This window comes from Camelus ferus, chromosome 12, assembly GCF_009834535.1.
Source record: "Camelus ferus isolate YT-003-E chromosome 12, BCGSAC_Cfer_1.0, whole genome shotgun sequence".
In the NCBI taxonomy this organism is placed as follows: Eukaryota; Metazoa; Chordata; class Mammalia; order Artiodactyla; family Camelidae; genus Camelus; species Camelus ferus.
The window spans coordinates 14317046-14332720 of NC_045707.1; the positions used below are offsets into that span (position 1 = coordinate 14317046).

Below are 15675 nucleotides of genomic sequence, written 5' to 3' on the forward strand. Positions count from 1 at the left end.
AAAAAAAAGAAAGACATTGAGTATACCAAATGACCTTTTGTGTAAAATGAAGAAAAATATATCTCTCTGTAATTGTATAAACTCTGGAAGGATGCACACAAAAATATAAGTGGTTCTGTATTGTGAGGGGAAGGTGATAAGAATTGTAGAGGACACCACTTGTGTCTTTTTTTTGTATTTGTCTTCAGAATCATATAAATTGTATCTTCTTCAAAAATGAGGTAGAAATTTCTGTGTAATTGTCAATTATAGTTTTTTTCATTTATAAGGTGGTTTATACTTCCCTGTGCATTATTTTACTTCACCTCAATCTCTTAGCTTTTAAGAGAAAAAGCTAATGTTTACAATATGTACAATTTAGAAATTGACTTTTAACTGCAAATCCAGCGCTCTCTTCACTACAATTAGAGATGTTGAATGGGGCCTCACCATCTACTCATTACCTCTACAAAACATCTTTTTTACATAGGGAAAGGTCAGAAGTTTAGAATTTATACACTTAAGTGTTTTAATAACTCAGAGGTTTCTTGTAGGGGAAGGTGTTCTCAAACACATTGAGGGGGAGTGTGTTTGCAGAACATGCAAACATCTCCATTTGTCAGTGGTCTCAAAACAGTAGGTTTCTCCTATTCTTCCTTCTCTGGGGGCCTCTAACATGACAAAGCTGTCTGGTCAGGCTGCGGAGCACTCTAGCCAAAACCTAAGTGCCTAGCAAGGATGGGAGAACAGGTCATTTGGGGAATTAATAGAGACATCATGTCTGGAAAGGACTTTTTAAAAAAAAGCCAAAGGATTTGGAAGAGAGAAACTGAAGACTCAGCATGAGTCCTGTCAATTTGGGAAAGACATTGGTAGGAGAATAAGAAGGAGGAAGTGAGGATTTCAGTAGTCCACTGGAGCTGGCTGAGAGAACAGGCCCTTCAAAGAACAATCAAAGCTGTTTCTCTCCCCCCTTTTGTCAGTTCCTTCCTCCTCCCCTTTTCATTAGGGGAAAGACCAGACTTGTCAAAAGTTTTACTCCAGGTGACTGGCGGGGAAGTAGGAGTAAATGCAAGAAAAAAGGGAAACACATGAAGCACGGAGGCAGGTGGCAAAACGGCCTGGCTGGCATTCAGAAAGCTGCAGAGGCTTTAAGATCACCCCCTAAGCAGTAGGATGGAAGGTCTTTAACGCAGCTCCCCGGGAGGAGAGCAAAGTCTTTGGGCTGCACCCAGTGCCTGTAAAGAAGTTCCCCCTCCCCATCCCAGCAAACCTCTATGGGCAAGAGGCCAAGTCAGTGGGTCACAGGCTGGTGGTTCCCCCATACCAGCTTTCCATGTTTTCTTCCACACTATTTCTTACCCTATCCTCTTGATACCCTCTACCAGATGGCGATCCTCTTCATCTTCAAAGTTGAATGTGTCTGTTGGACCCAGTTCCTGTCTAACCCCATTTATGCAGGTCTTCTGTGGCTACCCCCCATACTTCCAGTTACTGCCAGTTTGCCTTAGGGAGTCAATTCAGTCACCACCACCACCACCTCAGGCATAGCACCCTAAAGGTCTTGCAAGGGTGGGTTGGCACTTAAACAATGCTGAGATGTAAGGTCTCCTTAAATTTGTACCCTAGGCCCTCACTCACCTCACCCTTGGCTGGGCCTGCTCAGCATTCTGCATCTTCTAGTCTCCAGAATGATTTACATCCCCAGCTGACTAGGGAGTGACTTCTGGGAGCGAAGATTCCAGGAGGACGTGGGAAGTCCTAACTTGTGGTGTCTTAAGGTCTATGTTTTGGGAGGGGCGGCAAGGGGACTCCTGCATTGCTGCATGACTGCCCTGGAGCTGTCCGGTGTTCCCCACTCTGTTGCAGCCCCTTTATCAGAAGAGAAGAGCTGAGAATGGAGAGAAGAGAGGACAGAGGAAATCAGTGACACAGCCAATACATCCTTTATTCAACTGACAGGGACCATAAGAGCATATTATAGATCCTTACGGATACAGATGTAAGTCCTCATTGGGTAACCTGTGGGCAGGTCACAGTCCATTAGAGAGAAGCAACTCAGACAATAGCTAGAAATCTGGCAGGCACAGGGGCAGTTGGGCTGGATGGCAAGTGGGTACACATACCCAAAGCCTCCATAAGAGGGTGCCTTGGCGCACAGTGTCATGAGGTGTGGCAGGAAAGTGGTGGCAGTGGCGGGGTCGGCTGAGGAACATACTGAGTATGGGGACCGCGGTCGTACTTGATCTCTCATGCCCAGCACATAGGAGGGACACAAAAAATGGCTCGTCAAATTAAAACTGATTCTCAGGAAGAGCTAGGAAGGGAATGAGTAAATCAAAATCGCAAAAAGTAGAAAGCCATTTTGGAAGCTACATCAAGGGAAGAAGCGCCTGTAGGGAATGGAGTAAAGGGCCTGGATTTGGCAGTACAGGCAACCCTGGCCAAGTTCGGATATGGGGAGGTATGTATGAGAGAGAGAGGTAGAGTGGGGAGACAGCAGCTGAGCTAGTACAGCCAAGCCAAGAATCTGAGGGAAGAAAGTGGGAAGTATGAGGAATGGACCTTGCTTAGTGGCTAAAGTAGGCAGTGGGCTCATGATGGAATGCAACTGGCTAGAGGCTTGAAGAGAGAAACTACGAAGGAAGAAGGATAGAGATTGGGTAGAACAAATACCCTTGGGAAGGTGTGGCATTCTGCAGGCAAAACAAAACAAAACCAACTGAAAAAGAGAAGTAGGAGCAAAGAGTGGAGGAAGAGCTCTGCTTATTAGGCAAATGGAGGCAGTGACAGGAAAGGAGAGAGGGAGAGAGCTGGAGGCCTGGGGTTGAAGAAAGCAGTAGCCAAGCTTTTCTGCCTTAGGGGACAGGGGCTGATCCCCTTCCCTAGAGTTTTGGACTCTAACCTTTTGACCCAGAGCCCCACAGAGGTGGCAGGTTGGCAACTGTCAGTTCATCAGTCCTCATGGGTATGCCTAGGAGAGGAGGTGGAGGAGGTAACAGAGGCCTGCAAGACAGATCCCTTCCTGTAGCCTAAATTGGACAGAATCTTCAAAGCAGTAGAATGCATTTTTGACATAGGCACAATGGCTTAATTGGTTACAACCTCTACCTACTAAACAGAGTCTGGGTTCAAATCTTGCTTGTGTCATATCTTACTAAATGTGCCTGGTTTCCTCTTATGTCCTCGGGGCTCTCTGATCCTCCTGCTGCCCTTGTCCTACATGGTAGGCCAAAGCATGGTTAGAAATCCCTTGCATGGCATCTCATTGGTCTCCAGTGCAATTGTGAGGTAAGAAAACTTGGGTCCTTAACAGCTTGGGACAGCTGGCCTTTCTCTCTACCTGAATGCCCACCCCACCTGCCTCCAGGGCAACTTATTAAGCCTGAAAAAGGACTAGCAAAGGAGGACCATTTCTTTGCATGTCCGTTTCTCAGTTTTACATTGCATTTACCCTCTTTGAGGTATCTGTTCCTTTTTATCTCTTCAGATTTCTGAACCCATAAATCCTCAGTGCCCATTTTAGAAGCTCCAGCCCCAACCAGTTACAACAGCTTGGTAGTTACCCCACCAGTTTCAGAAATTTGTGACTAACTCAGTTCCTTCACTGACTTGAGGGTGAGGAAGAACCTTGGGACTCAAGAGGAACAGAACTGAGGAGCAACTAGCCTAGGGAGTTTGCAGAAAATAAATCTTTGATAACAGAAGTGTGAAGATTCCATCTCTCCCTATTTGAACAGGGCGAGAGACCGCTGATTGAAATGGAATTTGAATCTCTTAGCCAGTGGTTCTCAAACATTAGCCTACATCAAATATCCTGGAAGGCATGTTAAAAGACGGAATGTTGGGTTCCATCCTCAGAGGTTCTGATTAATTTGGTCTGGGGTAAGAATTTGCATTTTTAAGACAAGTTCCTAGGTGATGTTGATGCTGCTGGTCCAAAGACTGCATTTTGATACCCATGGCCTAGTATAGCACTCCAAGGAATAGAAGTAAACTTTGCCAGCTCAGGGGATCTAAGGGAATAGATTTCACTTTTTTGTTGTTGCTCATCCCCACTCATCCCCACCCAGTACACCCACCTGTAGACAGATGGAAAGAACCTATCTTCTGGCACCTCTGGTTCTGAGTCAGGGCTCACTTTACCCTTTATGGAAATAGGAAATAGTGGTTTGATTGTAGAAGTTCTGGAAAGGGAAAGGATTTTGTCCCAGATTGAACCCTGAAGACATAACATCACTTTAACACGGGAAAAGCTTTTCTTTCCACTTCCACTCTCAGAGCTACAGCTTAAAATGTAAGTCGCTCTGGGAAAGCTAACCCTTTGGGTTACATTGTCCATTGTAAGGAATTCTTTGCAGAGATACTCTGATGGTTTAAAAAAGCAAGGATACTTGAGCTCTGAACAAGGTAGAGGCACCACAGATGGAAAAAGCTGACAGGTTCCTGAAGATGGTCTTTCCTACTTTACATTTTTCCCAGAGAGAACACAGAGACATTTTTTATTTAAATGGAATAGGATAGGGTAGATATGTGGCAGAGAGAGTTGGGAGGAAGATGGGAGTTTCCCTGTGGGAAAAAAAATCACTCAAATCTCTTCACCCAGCTGATGGCTGTTGCTTTATTTTATTTTTCGTCCAAGGGAACTGGTTCTGGATGGAGGTAGAGAAGACCCTGGTTTACCAGAAATGACCTAAAAGATGCCCCTTCTGTAGAAGGCCCTAGGATTCCAAAATGCCTTTCAGTTGGGTACAATGACTGTATCTAGACTTTGGGGGCTTCACTTTCTCTCCTTACAATTACTAAAAGAAATCAAAGACTGGAGGTTAACATTTGGTTATTAAGAGGTGAGATCTGATGGCATGGAAAGTCACCTCCTATGGGTCTTTAAAACAAGGTTTGTGAGGAGCCGATTTGTCAGCATGTCATATATCTATATAGATACAGATATAGATATAGATATAGACATAGAGTAGAATGTAAGTAATACATTTCAAGTCATTAAAGACCAGACTTTCTCTTTATATCCTATATCCTACTGACTCTGGTATCTTAGTCCTTAAAATGTTTAGTGATCCTTGCCTTATAATTCTTGTCACAAACATATAATGACCATACTGGGTCAGGGTAACTCCCTTTCTTTGACCTCAGTTTAGTGATTCCATGGATGGGCTCTGAACCTGCTAAATGTGTAAGCAAAATAGAAGGATTACTAACATCTTTTTTCTCAAAAGTGAGTTTTTGGTTTTCATCAGATTCTCAAAAGGGTCTGTGATCCAAAAAAGGTTTTGAATCATTGCTCCCATAGAGCTGATTTGTGTTAGTGAATGAGGCATAGTGGGAAGGTAAAAGAAATGATAAAGTCCAGTTTTACCAATGGGGTCCAATTTCCCTAGGGCATCTCCTGTTACTGATCCTTCTACTAAAATGCTTCTATCTCTTAGGACCTAGGACAAAGGATGCCTTACAAAGGGCTGGCCATTTTGCTCTATTCATAGGAACATAAGCAAGAGAAGTGCATTCCAGGCAAGAAGGAATGCTGCTTAGAGCAGAAAGGAGGTGGGGGCAGGATTGCTCAAGTCATATCCACTCTAAGAAGCCCAGTCAGCAAAATGACCTTATTTTCGGCTCCATTTGAGCCCAGGACTCTGAGGAACTATGATTAACCCAGTTTTTCCTAAGCAAATGGAAGAGTCATTAAACTAGATTGTTGCAGCTCACTTTCTCTTGCCTCTCTGGTTAGTTCCACCAACTGTAGCTGAGAAGTAAGTGTGTTAAGAGAAAACCAGTATCTAAGTATTAAAGAGAAAATATCCCACCTCCATCCTCTGTGCCTCTCCCTCCCTACCCACAAACTGCTCTTACATACAAGATAATTTATAAATTATAAGATTGGTATTAACACATCATCAATAAAGAGAAACAATGACCAACTCATTAACTAGTGGGTGCTAGAATACTTGTGCAAGTTCTGTAGTTAAGAGTCTTAGTGTAGACACCTTTTCAGAACTGGAGGAAAATCAGCTGGAAAGCTCACTACCCTGCATCAGCCAAAAAGCTAAGCCACAGCCATTTCCCCTAAAGTTCTGTTTCTAGGAGAATGAAGTCCTCAAGAATAACTATGCCCCCTTGATGAGGCAATCAAGGTCAAACAAGAGTGATGACAACCTGCAAGCACTGTGACTGCTGCCATAAATTCCCAGCACTTAAAATAAGAACAAAAAACCCACTCAGCACAAAGCTTCTATATGCACCTTGTCTGAAATCAACAAGAAACAGCTCACCTCACTGAGGATGTCTCTTTCTCTCTCCGACGCAGGCAAAAAGAATCTGTGGCCCAGAGATTCAAACCTAGACATATATATCCATGGCTGTCTTGATCTCAGTGATACTGGAGAAGGCTTTATACGTCAACACCCACAACTGAACTCTTTCCACTAGGGCTCCCTTAATCACTCAGCTTACTATCTTGAAACAAAACAGAAAACCCCATACAATCCCCACTACCCGCATCCCCAGAACACAGCCTCTAGAAAATCTAGCTTATACAGTTTGCACTTTGCATGCTCTCTTCAAAGACCCTGCACACAGATGCACATAGACACATAAAGACACGGTCAAGAGGAGAAGGGTCTGTTCAAGGGGATAAAGCATTTTTCTTCTGTGTGGGCCTGGGTTACTTAAGAGTATAAGGTCCATCTCTTAGCACTCGTAGTGTAATCTCTCAGCTGCTATATGTATATGCAGGGTGAAGAGGGCAAGAATAAGGGGGTGAGAAAGTTATTGTTTCTATTTTTCAGCAGGTCAGGTGAGAGGTGTGGATGTATATTCAGATGATCAGGATAAAGGTGATGGGCCCACACAGGAATGAGGTCTGCTCCTCAGCTTTCATTTGGATAAAAAAAGGAGGCTCTGGGTGCCTGATCACTATCTCTTTCCTGCTTCCTCATTACTCTTCAACTCAGTGTTCACCAGTGTGTTTAATGGAGTCACCAGTTCTGTGGGATGTGAGATGAAAAAGATACTGAGTCAAGTAAATTTAGGAAACACTGCATTAAAAGAGGTTTAACCATTTGCTCTACTCCATATGTTTTCAGAGCCTTTAATATGTTCATATGGTCTTTCTCTACATATATAGAAGAGAATAGTTATACAAAACTGATACTCAAAATATTTAACAACGGATATGGCATAGGCTCCAACCAATCAGAATGGGCCTTAGCCACAAATTGCTGGTTCTTCTCTACCCTGGAGAGAGGGCTAAGGCTGAATATCAGCCCATGGAGGAAGCACTGTTTCCCAAAAGTTTTTGCCCAAAGAACTCTATTTCATGTGGCATCTCACAGAACTGGTGAGAAATGCTCTGGCCAATGGTGGAACCACATCTTTCTAAGGATGGGGCCAGGGCTCATGATTCTGGCCACTGGGCTATAGGAGAGGGGCAGCTCTGGCAGAGACTCCTGGTAGCACCAGCTGACAGATGTGACCACAGCTGCAGCAGAAACAGATTTCAAAAGACAGATGTCCCTCTGTCCCAGCTGCTCCGGGGACTCTGTCCCTGGTGGGTCAGCAGGTGCCTGTCCAGGTGATGTTTACGGCCGAAACTCTTCTCACAGCGAGGGCACTGGAAGGGCTTCTCCCCGGTATGGGTCAGCCAGTGTCTCACCAGGTGGTGCCGTCGGCCAAAGCTCTTCCCACACTCTGTGCACACGTGGCACTTTGGCACTGGTGGGGCGCGCTGCCGTTTCCTAGCCCCTGGGCTCTCTCCAACCTCTTGGCCCTTGCAGGATTTGCCTTCTGCATGCACTCTCTGGTGGCTGGCCAGATGGGAGTTGCATCGGAAATTCTTGCCACACTCAGAGCACCTGCTAGGCTTGTCATGTAGGTGGGTTTTCTGGTGTCGGATCAGGTGATGTCTTCGCCCAAAGCTCTTCTCACACTTGAGGCAGCTGTAGGGCCTCTCCCCAGTGTGTGTTTGCTGGTGCCTGGCAAGGTGGGAGCCCCACACAAACTGTTTCCCACATTGGGGGCACGTGTGCGGTCTTAACAGGGAATCCATTTCTGTGCTACACAGAAGGTTTGAGAAGCTATCTTCCTGAAGAAAAGGTGGGCCCAGGAGCATTCCTCTGGAGCTCCTGGGGATGGAATCCCAGCTCTCATCCTGCTCTGGGTTCCAGAGAACAGTATCTTCAGACACACTAGATAACATTCTGGGAGGTTCTGCTTCTAGTTCAGGGGTATCCCCCTCATGCTCACTTCCATCTCCTGTGGAGAAGGGAAAATACCGACCCCAAGAGGGGAGTCACAAGAGAGTACCCCAGGACCCAACTCACAGGTGAGGTTGTATGATGCCTGTTAGGGCCTAAATCTCACTCACCCCGTAAAGGCTGAGAGAACAGATTTTTAATGTGTACAAGACAGTGCAAGAGGTATAGAGGTTAAAAGCCTAGGCTTAGGAGGCAGATACCCTATTTTGAGTCTCAGCTTTCCCACTTAACTTCTGTAGGCCTTCACTTCTTCTGTAAAATGGGAATAATTATAAGATAGACGTTATAAGACAGATAGCATTGTACCTGCATATAGTAAGCACTTAGTAAATGGTCTATGCTGTTGTTACTTATTACTATTATTTATTTAGCACTTTAAAAAAATTGTTAATTACCATCTTCCTGCCTAAGTATACATGGAGAGAGTTAAAGAATGCGCTGCAATCATCACTGGCTGGGTGACCACCTGTCAGCAATACTAGAAACTTTGTGGAAGGCATTTCCACCATGGGTGTTAGGTTGAACAACAAAACAACTAACATTTATTGAGTGCTTACTATGTTCCTGGTACTGATCTACTATGGTAACATATTTCAATCTCACAATAATTTATAGATGAAGAACCCAAAAAGAGGTTAATTATGTTTCCAAGTTTCCACAGGTATAGTCCTGGATTCAAATCCACAAAGTCTGGCTCCAGAGCCTGCCCTCTAAACCATTCTGTTACACTGTCTTGCTTTTGAAGAAAAAGATCCCTAAACCTGTCAACATTATAACTCTCTGAGGCAGAGGAAGGACTAGAGGAATATGTAATGATGAAACTCCAAAAGGGGGTAGGTAAGGCCATAGCTGAAAGTCTAGTCTACGTCATTACCTGTATATGTGACCCTCAGGATGTCCCTCTCTTCTAAGTCCTGGGGGTCAGGGACCCATTGTTCCTCCCCTCCTTCTAGTTGAGAAAGCATATCCAGTTTGGGAATTGGAAATCCTGCCCATGGGAAAGGAAAACAGAGATGTCAATTAGTTCAACTATAATTCTCATTTCTGAAAAAGCTTGTTTCCTAGATTATTCTTTAGAACTCTAGATTAAGAAGGCCAGATACAAGCCTTTCCCTGTTCCCCCATCTCATTTCTGTTAAATCCCTCTTTCTTACAGAAAATCATACTCTCTTCCCAATGAGTGTTCTCTTCCGTTCAAATTTCAAATACTTCCAATGCAACTGTCCTTTCTGGTCATAACTTCACTTAATTAGCCCTACTATGGCTGTCTCACCCGCAATGTTCCCATCTTCCCCTACATAGTTTCTGAGTTTCCAAGGACTCAGTTCTGTCTCTTAGATGTCCTTCTCTCTGCTTTGAAAAAACCTCCCAATTCCCAACCAAGAAGAGCCTAAAGTTCTCTTCCCTACAATTCAGCATCATTTTATTTATTTATTTATTTATTTATTTATTTATTTATTTATTTATTTATTTAATTTATTTATTTAATTTATTTATTTATTTATTTAATTTATTTATTTGATTCACACCTCACTTCCATTCTCTTTGGATTAGCCCTGGTGCTCTTTCTCTCATGGAAGCCTAGACAGATACCCTGCCGAGAAAAGAACACTAAATAGACACTGCCCAGCAGCATAGCTCCATCCTCCCAGAGTACAAGCATTTAGTGGCTGGGGAAGGTCATGCTTACTTAGAGAGACCACTATCCCACAGTTTTCCTGCATGACATATTCTCCGTAAAAGTCTGTCTGAGAAGGGTCCAGGCTCCGCCACTCCTCCTGAGAGAAGCACAGTGACACATCCTTGATGGTTACCAGGCCCTGAAACAAAATGCAGCATCATCTGTCAGTAGCTGTTCCTTAAGGACAATGTGATCTCAGTATAAATTGCTGAAGTAGTAGTAGAGGAGAGAAGGCAAAAGAGGATCTAGAAGAACTGCCCAAAGGTCCCTGGGCAGGGCACATGGCTTTGGTGAAGAGGAAATGAGGAAAGGGGTAGCTAGTGGTCAGTGAATGATCGAGGATGATGTTTCTAGAGGAGTTTCCCAAGTTAGGACCATAATTTGGAGGCACCACAAACTCATCAGTACCTCTGTTTAGTAATAGGTGTCTGCCCAGTCTCTTCTCATCTTCCTTACTCTTTTCATTGCAGAAATTACGTACTAGCTCTTCCTCCACCTGACCTTTCCTTTCCTATCAGCACAAATGAATGTAGATAAAACATTCTTTCTTGCCTCCTCCCCCTAATATGTCATATCCTTATCTTTTAAGGCAGCATAGTTTGGTGGTTAGGAGCCCAGACTCTGGACCCAAATGACTCCTAGCCCTGCTTCTTACTAGCAGTATGACCTTACACAAGTGCCCTAATCTCTTCCTGTCCAATTTTCTCATCTGTAAAATGGGGATAATTGAGTTTCTCTCAGGGTTAAATGAGTTAATTTTACATAAAGCACTCAGTGAACAGCAAGCATGGTAAGCACTCTGGGAATATGGATACAACTACTATTATTATTATCTTCCCATGGCTCTGCCTTCTGAATCTAAACCTGTATTCTCTCTCTGGCTCTGCCCCTCTTTATATCTTTCTATCTTCTTTTCCATAAATGCTCCATCATCCACCCAATCCTGTCTACAACTTTATGTTCTTCCAAGCTTTCTTCAGGTCCTCTTTTCCCAACCTTTCCAGATTTATTTCTTAAAGGACATTAATGAGTTGTTCTTAAACTCGCCCTGTGGGTAGCACAGCCATCCATTAAAAAAAAAATACAAAAAAAAAAAAAAAACGAACAACCCAGCCTAACCTTTAGGAATTCCCTTCTTCTTGTCATGCCCTCATTCATTTTTTAAAGGATATTATGAGCCCCTTGGAAAGGGATAAAATGTGTTCACATATAAGATGAACATACTAGTGGTCATGTGAAATGACTAATCAATGGAATTATGCTAATGCTACAGAAAGGCAGCAGTGGTGAGACCCTTAGAGAGGCCAAGGGAAGAACATAGCCTACCTGTGATCCTGCCGCAAGAAGTGCAGCTGCCATCTCCCAATCTCCAGTGCTCCCTTCCTGGGGAATGGCAGGAACCCAGGGAGCTGACTGAGCTGGTGAGGGGAGAGAGGACCCATTAGAGATGGAGCATCCACCCTTTCCCAGTTAGAGCCTGGGCCCTATCTATATCTGCATCTGTATCTATATCTATATATATATCTATATCCATTGATAAGACTCAAATGTATAAATGTAGTAGAAGATACCTTCCCTCAAAATGTCCTGTAAGGGTATTGAGTGGTTTTTAGTAGAGTCTTTATATCATCTATCTCTGCTAGACCAGCTGTGGTTTGAATTCCTATTATTTGAATGTAATTTTCATCTTGTAAAGTGCATTTTACGGGGTGTGTTTTCCAACAGTAATCAGTGTTTCTGTCATTTTCTTTGTCTCACATATTCACTACCACTAACCACGTAGCATGTGGAGGGAGTGATTATGCAAGAAACAGGAGATCCCTGTTACATGGTTTGCAGAATCCAGGTGCTTCTTATATTTCTGTGACTAGGACCTAGAAGTTCCTTATATTTCTGTGGCCTAGTTCTGGTACTGACTGCTGTTCAGTCCATCGCAATTTGAGGATTTTTGACTCTGCTTTTTCATTAGCAATTCGGAGACTACTCTCTGCACTGTGCTCCCCACACATACCCCTTCTGGGCTCTCACCCTTCTCCTGAAGGGACTGTGGCTCCTCTTCAAGGTCACAGCACAGGTGCTCCAGCGCCCCTGGTACTGTTCTCCATGGCCCTTCTTCCTGGATTCCCCTTTCCACCTGGGGCTCTGCTCCATCCATCTGGACATTCATTGACTCCCATCCTGTCCCCAGGGATGCTGTCTGTTCTGAAAGCATTTTTGCTGTAAACCTAAATTGTGACCTGGAACAAATTCATATCAGTTATTAGTTTCATTCAGTTTCTGTGAAAGTGGAAAGGGGTGATATTCCTAAGAGAGTTATGGAGAACAGCCCATGGATAAAAGGTGAAACTAGTTAAGAGGAGCTCGATGGAAGATGAACTTTAAAAGTTTGAGGTGTTCCAGTCAGCTGAACCTGAGCCAGAAATGAGGAGGTGCTACATAGCAAAGTCACTAATGGTTATTTTGGGGACCTCATGGTAGAAGCAAAATATCCCTGAAGGCTGGAAGAACTTCATTAAAAAAAGAAAGAACAATCCTGGAAATCCAAAAGCTATGAATTAATTTCAATCACTGAAAGTACAGTAAAGTTAGAAATCTGGAAATATGCAGGAAGGAATACACACAGACTTGCACTCCACAAAAATGGATGTACTCACACATAAGATTTTCTGCCACAAATCCCATTCTCATCAATTAGTTTAGAATGAAATGATTACTATAGGTAGAAGTCCTAGTCACAAAGTGTATTTTTTATGAGGCTGAACCAAATGGTGCCTCACTTAGGGCAAGCCTTGACAAAAAGACATAACCTGTCACTCTCGTAGAAAATGAGAACTGGTAGTAAATATGGTAGAAAGATCAATAACTTGGAAAGTAGGTGTAAGATTCTAAAGCAGTGCAAACAGATAAGAGAAACTGCTGGTCAGTGGGGAACTGATGTCTAATTAGGAAAAGAAAAAAAGAACAGAAAGGGTTTGGACTAGGTAGTAAAAGGGGAAGCAGCTGTTGCTAACATGACCTGAGGTGAATTAACAGCCCTGTGATTTAAGACACAGGAAAAAACCACAGATACAGGATAGCACCAGTCAGATCTCATTAGAAAAATGTATTCAATTTTAAAGAAGGGTATGATGAAGCCAGAGTATATTCCATCAGAATAAACAAAAGTGAAGAAAGGGATGGGGACTATGGCCATTAGGGAAAAGTTCAAAACAATGGACATAGTTTTCTCTTGCCTAGGGAAGAAGGCTGATGAATGAAACTATGAATAAAAAGAGAGATGTTTTGTATTTCTATATAGATCTCTTCTCTTGCAAACAAGAGAAGAAATCTAGATTAGATAAAGAAAAAAATTTTTAATAATCCTGCAGTGCACAGGACCTGGTTGAGGGCTCTTCTTTTGTCTGGACATCTTAGGAGCAGGACAGGTCTCACCTGTGTTGTGATAGGGGTCTCCCTGCCTTACAGCAGAGGAACAGTCGATGAAAGTGTGCAGAGTCTCTGTTTGCTTGGCAACTTCATATATTTGTGATTCTTATTCAGTAGCAAGCAATCAGAGCCAGTGAAAGGCTTCCAGCAATAGATCAGAACCTTGGTAATGATCTTGGCTCACTTGCATCCATCCAATAACATTTGCAAGAACCCAGGAGCCCGGGATAGGTAATGACAGATGTCAAGTTGTTTATTTTCTTGGCTATTTGTCTTTGACAAAAGAGTTAGGTAGAAACCCTAAACTCAATGCACAGGAAGAGAACAAATTCCCTTTTCATCTCGGAAGTCCAAAGATGTCTCAGGGCCTCATGGGAGCATTCTGGACTGATTCCCAGCTTAGGAGGTTTCCTTTTCAGAGATTTCTCGTGAGAAAGGAAAATTCCCAATAAAGCAATAAAGGGGAAGTTCCATTTTAGCTCTCTATTCTGAATTCCAGCCCCTGTATTCACTTCATTTTTAAAATGTAAAGCATGGATTCCCCCCTTCACCAGTAGTCTTCCTTATTCTCTAGCTCCCTTCAAAAGTCCTCCCTCTGGGCTTTATCTCTAGTTAAATATCTGGACACCTGTCTCAAACCCATTTCTTTATCTCCCTAGCAGCAGAATCCCTTGATAGGAAGCCTCTATCCCAGGCCAGATGTGAGCCTGTCCATAGTACTGACAGAAAACCTGTGGAAGTGCTAGCAGAAATCTCAGCACAAGAAGCGGCAGGTAGTTGTCCTCTGACTGTATCTGCTAAGATGTTGGCTCTCTCAGAACCAACACCTGGGCAGTTAAGGTGTCAGCTCTAACCTGGTTTCTCCCGGTTCCAGGATGATCCCAGGCCTACAGGAGTTAGGGTTTTAGGGCTCTCATTTTCCCCTTTTCTTCAGGGGGGCATGGCACCTGCAGAAGTTGGTTTCTGCAGGAGTGCTGTTGGACAGAGAAAGGGCTATGCTGTTGAAATGAGAAGCCCAAGGGCACAGGGACAGTCGCGCTGTCAGAGAAGCCTAGCCCCTGCCCCGGGCGGGGCTTGGGCGGGACGGGCGCCCGTTCTAGAGTAAGGTTGCTTCTTCCCTCCTAGTCACTGTGCCCCTGGAGAGGCTCAGATTTCAGAGAACCTGAGAGAGGCAGAGCTGGAGCGGGGAAGTGAGGTCAGAAAACAGGTTTCCCGTGAACTGGGGCAGGAGCAAATGAAGAAAAAGGAGCCACAGGGTAACCTGCGCGCAGTGACAGCGGCGGGAACCCGCGGGGCCTGAGAGCGACGCTGGGGACGGGGAAGACAGGCGAGGGGCGGGCACAGAATGTCAGTGGGGCCGACCCCAGGAAAGGCAGCGACCAGGAGGCCGCGTCGACCCTCCCCCCTGCCCCCACGGGTGACCAACCCCACTCGCCGCCCCAGGAAGCCGGGCGTCCCTCCCTCGAGCCATGACTCCCTCCGGCCCGGCCCCACTCACCCGGGTCGGCTTGGCCTGCGTCCGGGTGCCTCCCTCCCGGGCGCTGCCTGCCCCTCCCCTCCGCCCTTCGCTTCGTCGGAGCCGGGCGGCCGCGGAGCTAGCGACAGGCGGAGACGGCGGCCGGCGGGCGCGGGCGCGGGCGCGGGCGGGGCGGGCACAGGAAATCCCCGCCCGCTTCCGGGGCTCGGCGGCGGCGGCGGCGGCCGCAGCCGCGGCCGCGAAGTGGGGGAGGGGGCGGGGACGGGGGGCCGCGGCTCCGGAGCCCGGGCCAGCCCAGCCCCGCACCTCGGCGCCCGCCGCCGCGGAACGCCGCGGGCCCAGCCGTCAGGATTGCCGCGGCCGCCTGCCCGCGCCCTCTCCCTGATTGACCATTTTCCTGTCCAGGCCCCTCGGCCTCCCGTGGGGCCCTTTGCACCCGGTTCGTTAGTTACCTGGACATTTAATAACCGCTCGTTACATCCCCGACAGTCGTTGTGAGAGCGATTTCTTGAGACAAAGGTCTGGAATTCCTCAAGGAGTTCACCTTCTAGGTTTCAAGATAGCGAGGGTGTTGATAAGGGTCTGGAGAGAGTGCTGAGGAGGCGTCACTAATTCTAAATGAGGGGTAGTCAGGTTGACTTCACCAAGACTGAATTAGGCCTTGAGGCTGCATTGTCCAATTTGCGTGAGCCACCAGTCACAGTCCAAATGGAGGGGTGTTGTAACATACACACCAGATTTAGAGGACTTAATTAGCAAGATGTAAAATAGCTAATAAACAATTATTTTAGATATATTGGGCCAAATGTATTATTAAAATTTATTTCTCCTACTTCTTTTAACTT

At 45.2% G+C, this 15675-nt stretch overlaps 1 protein-coding gene across 2 annotated transcripts; it reads right to left on the reverse strand.

Moving 5' to 3' along the window:
• Positions 1–1902: 1902 nt before the first annotated feature.
• On the reverse strand, positions 1903–15451 carry ZNF641 (zinc finger protein 641). Of its 2 annotated transcripts, none has more exons than XM_032492712.1 (6): positions 15283–15451; positions 11956–12164; positions 11254–11345; positions 9937–10066; positions 9121–9234; positions 1903–8244 (listed from the first exon to the last, which is right to left on the reverse strand). In XM_032492712.1, exons 1-6 carry the CDS (start codon positions 15288–15290, stop codon positions 7490–7492), a joined length of 1308 nt encoding a protein of 435 aa, XP_032348603.1. In that variant the 5' UTR covers positions 15291–15451; the 3' UTR covers positions 1903–7489. The 2 variants fall into 2 exon arrangements, with proteins under 2 accessions (XP_032348603.1, XP_032348604.1); XM_032492713.1 differs by lacking the exon at positions 15283–15451 and adding an exon at positions 14852–15007.
• Positions 15452–15675: the final 224 nt, after the last annotated feature.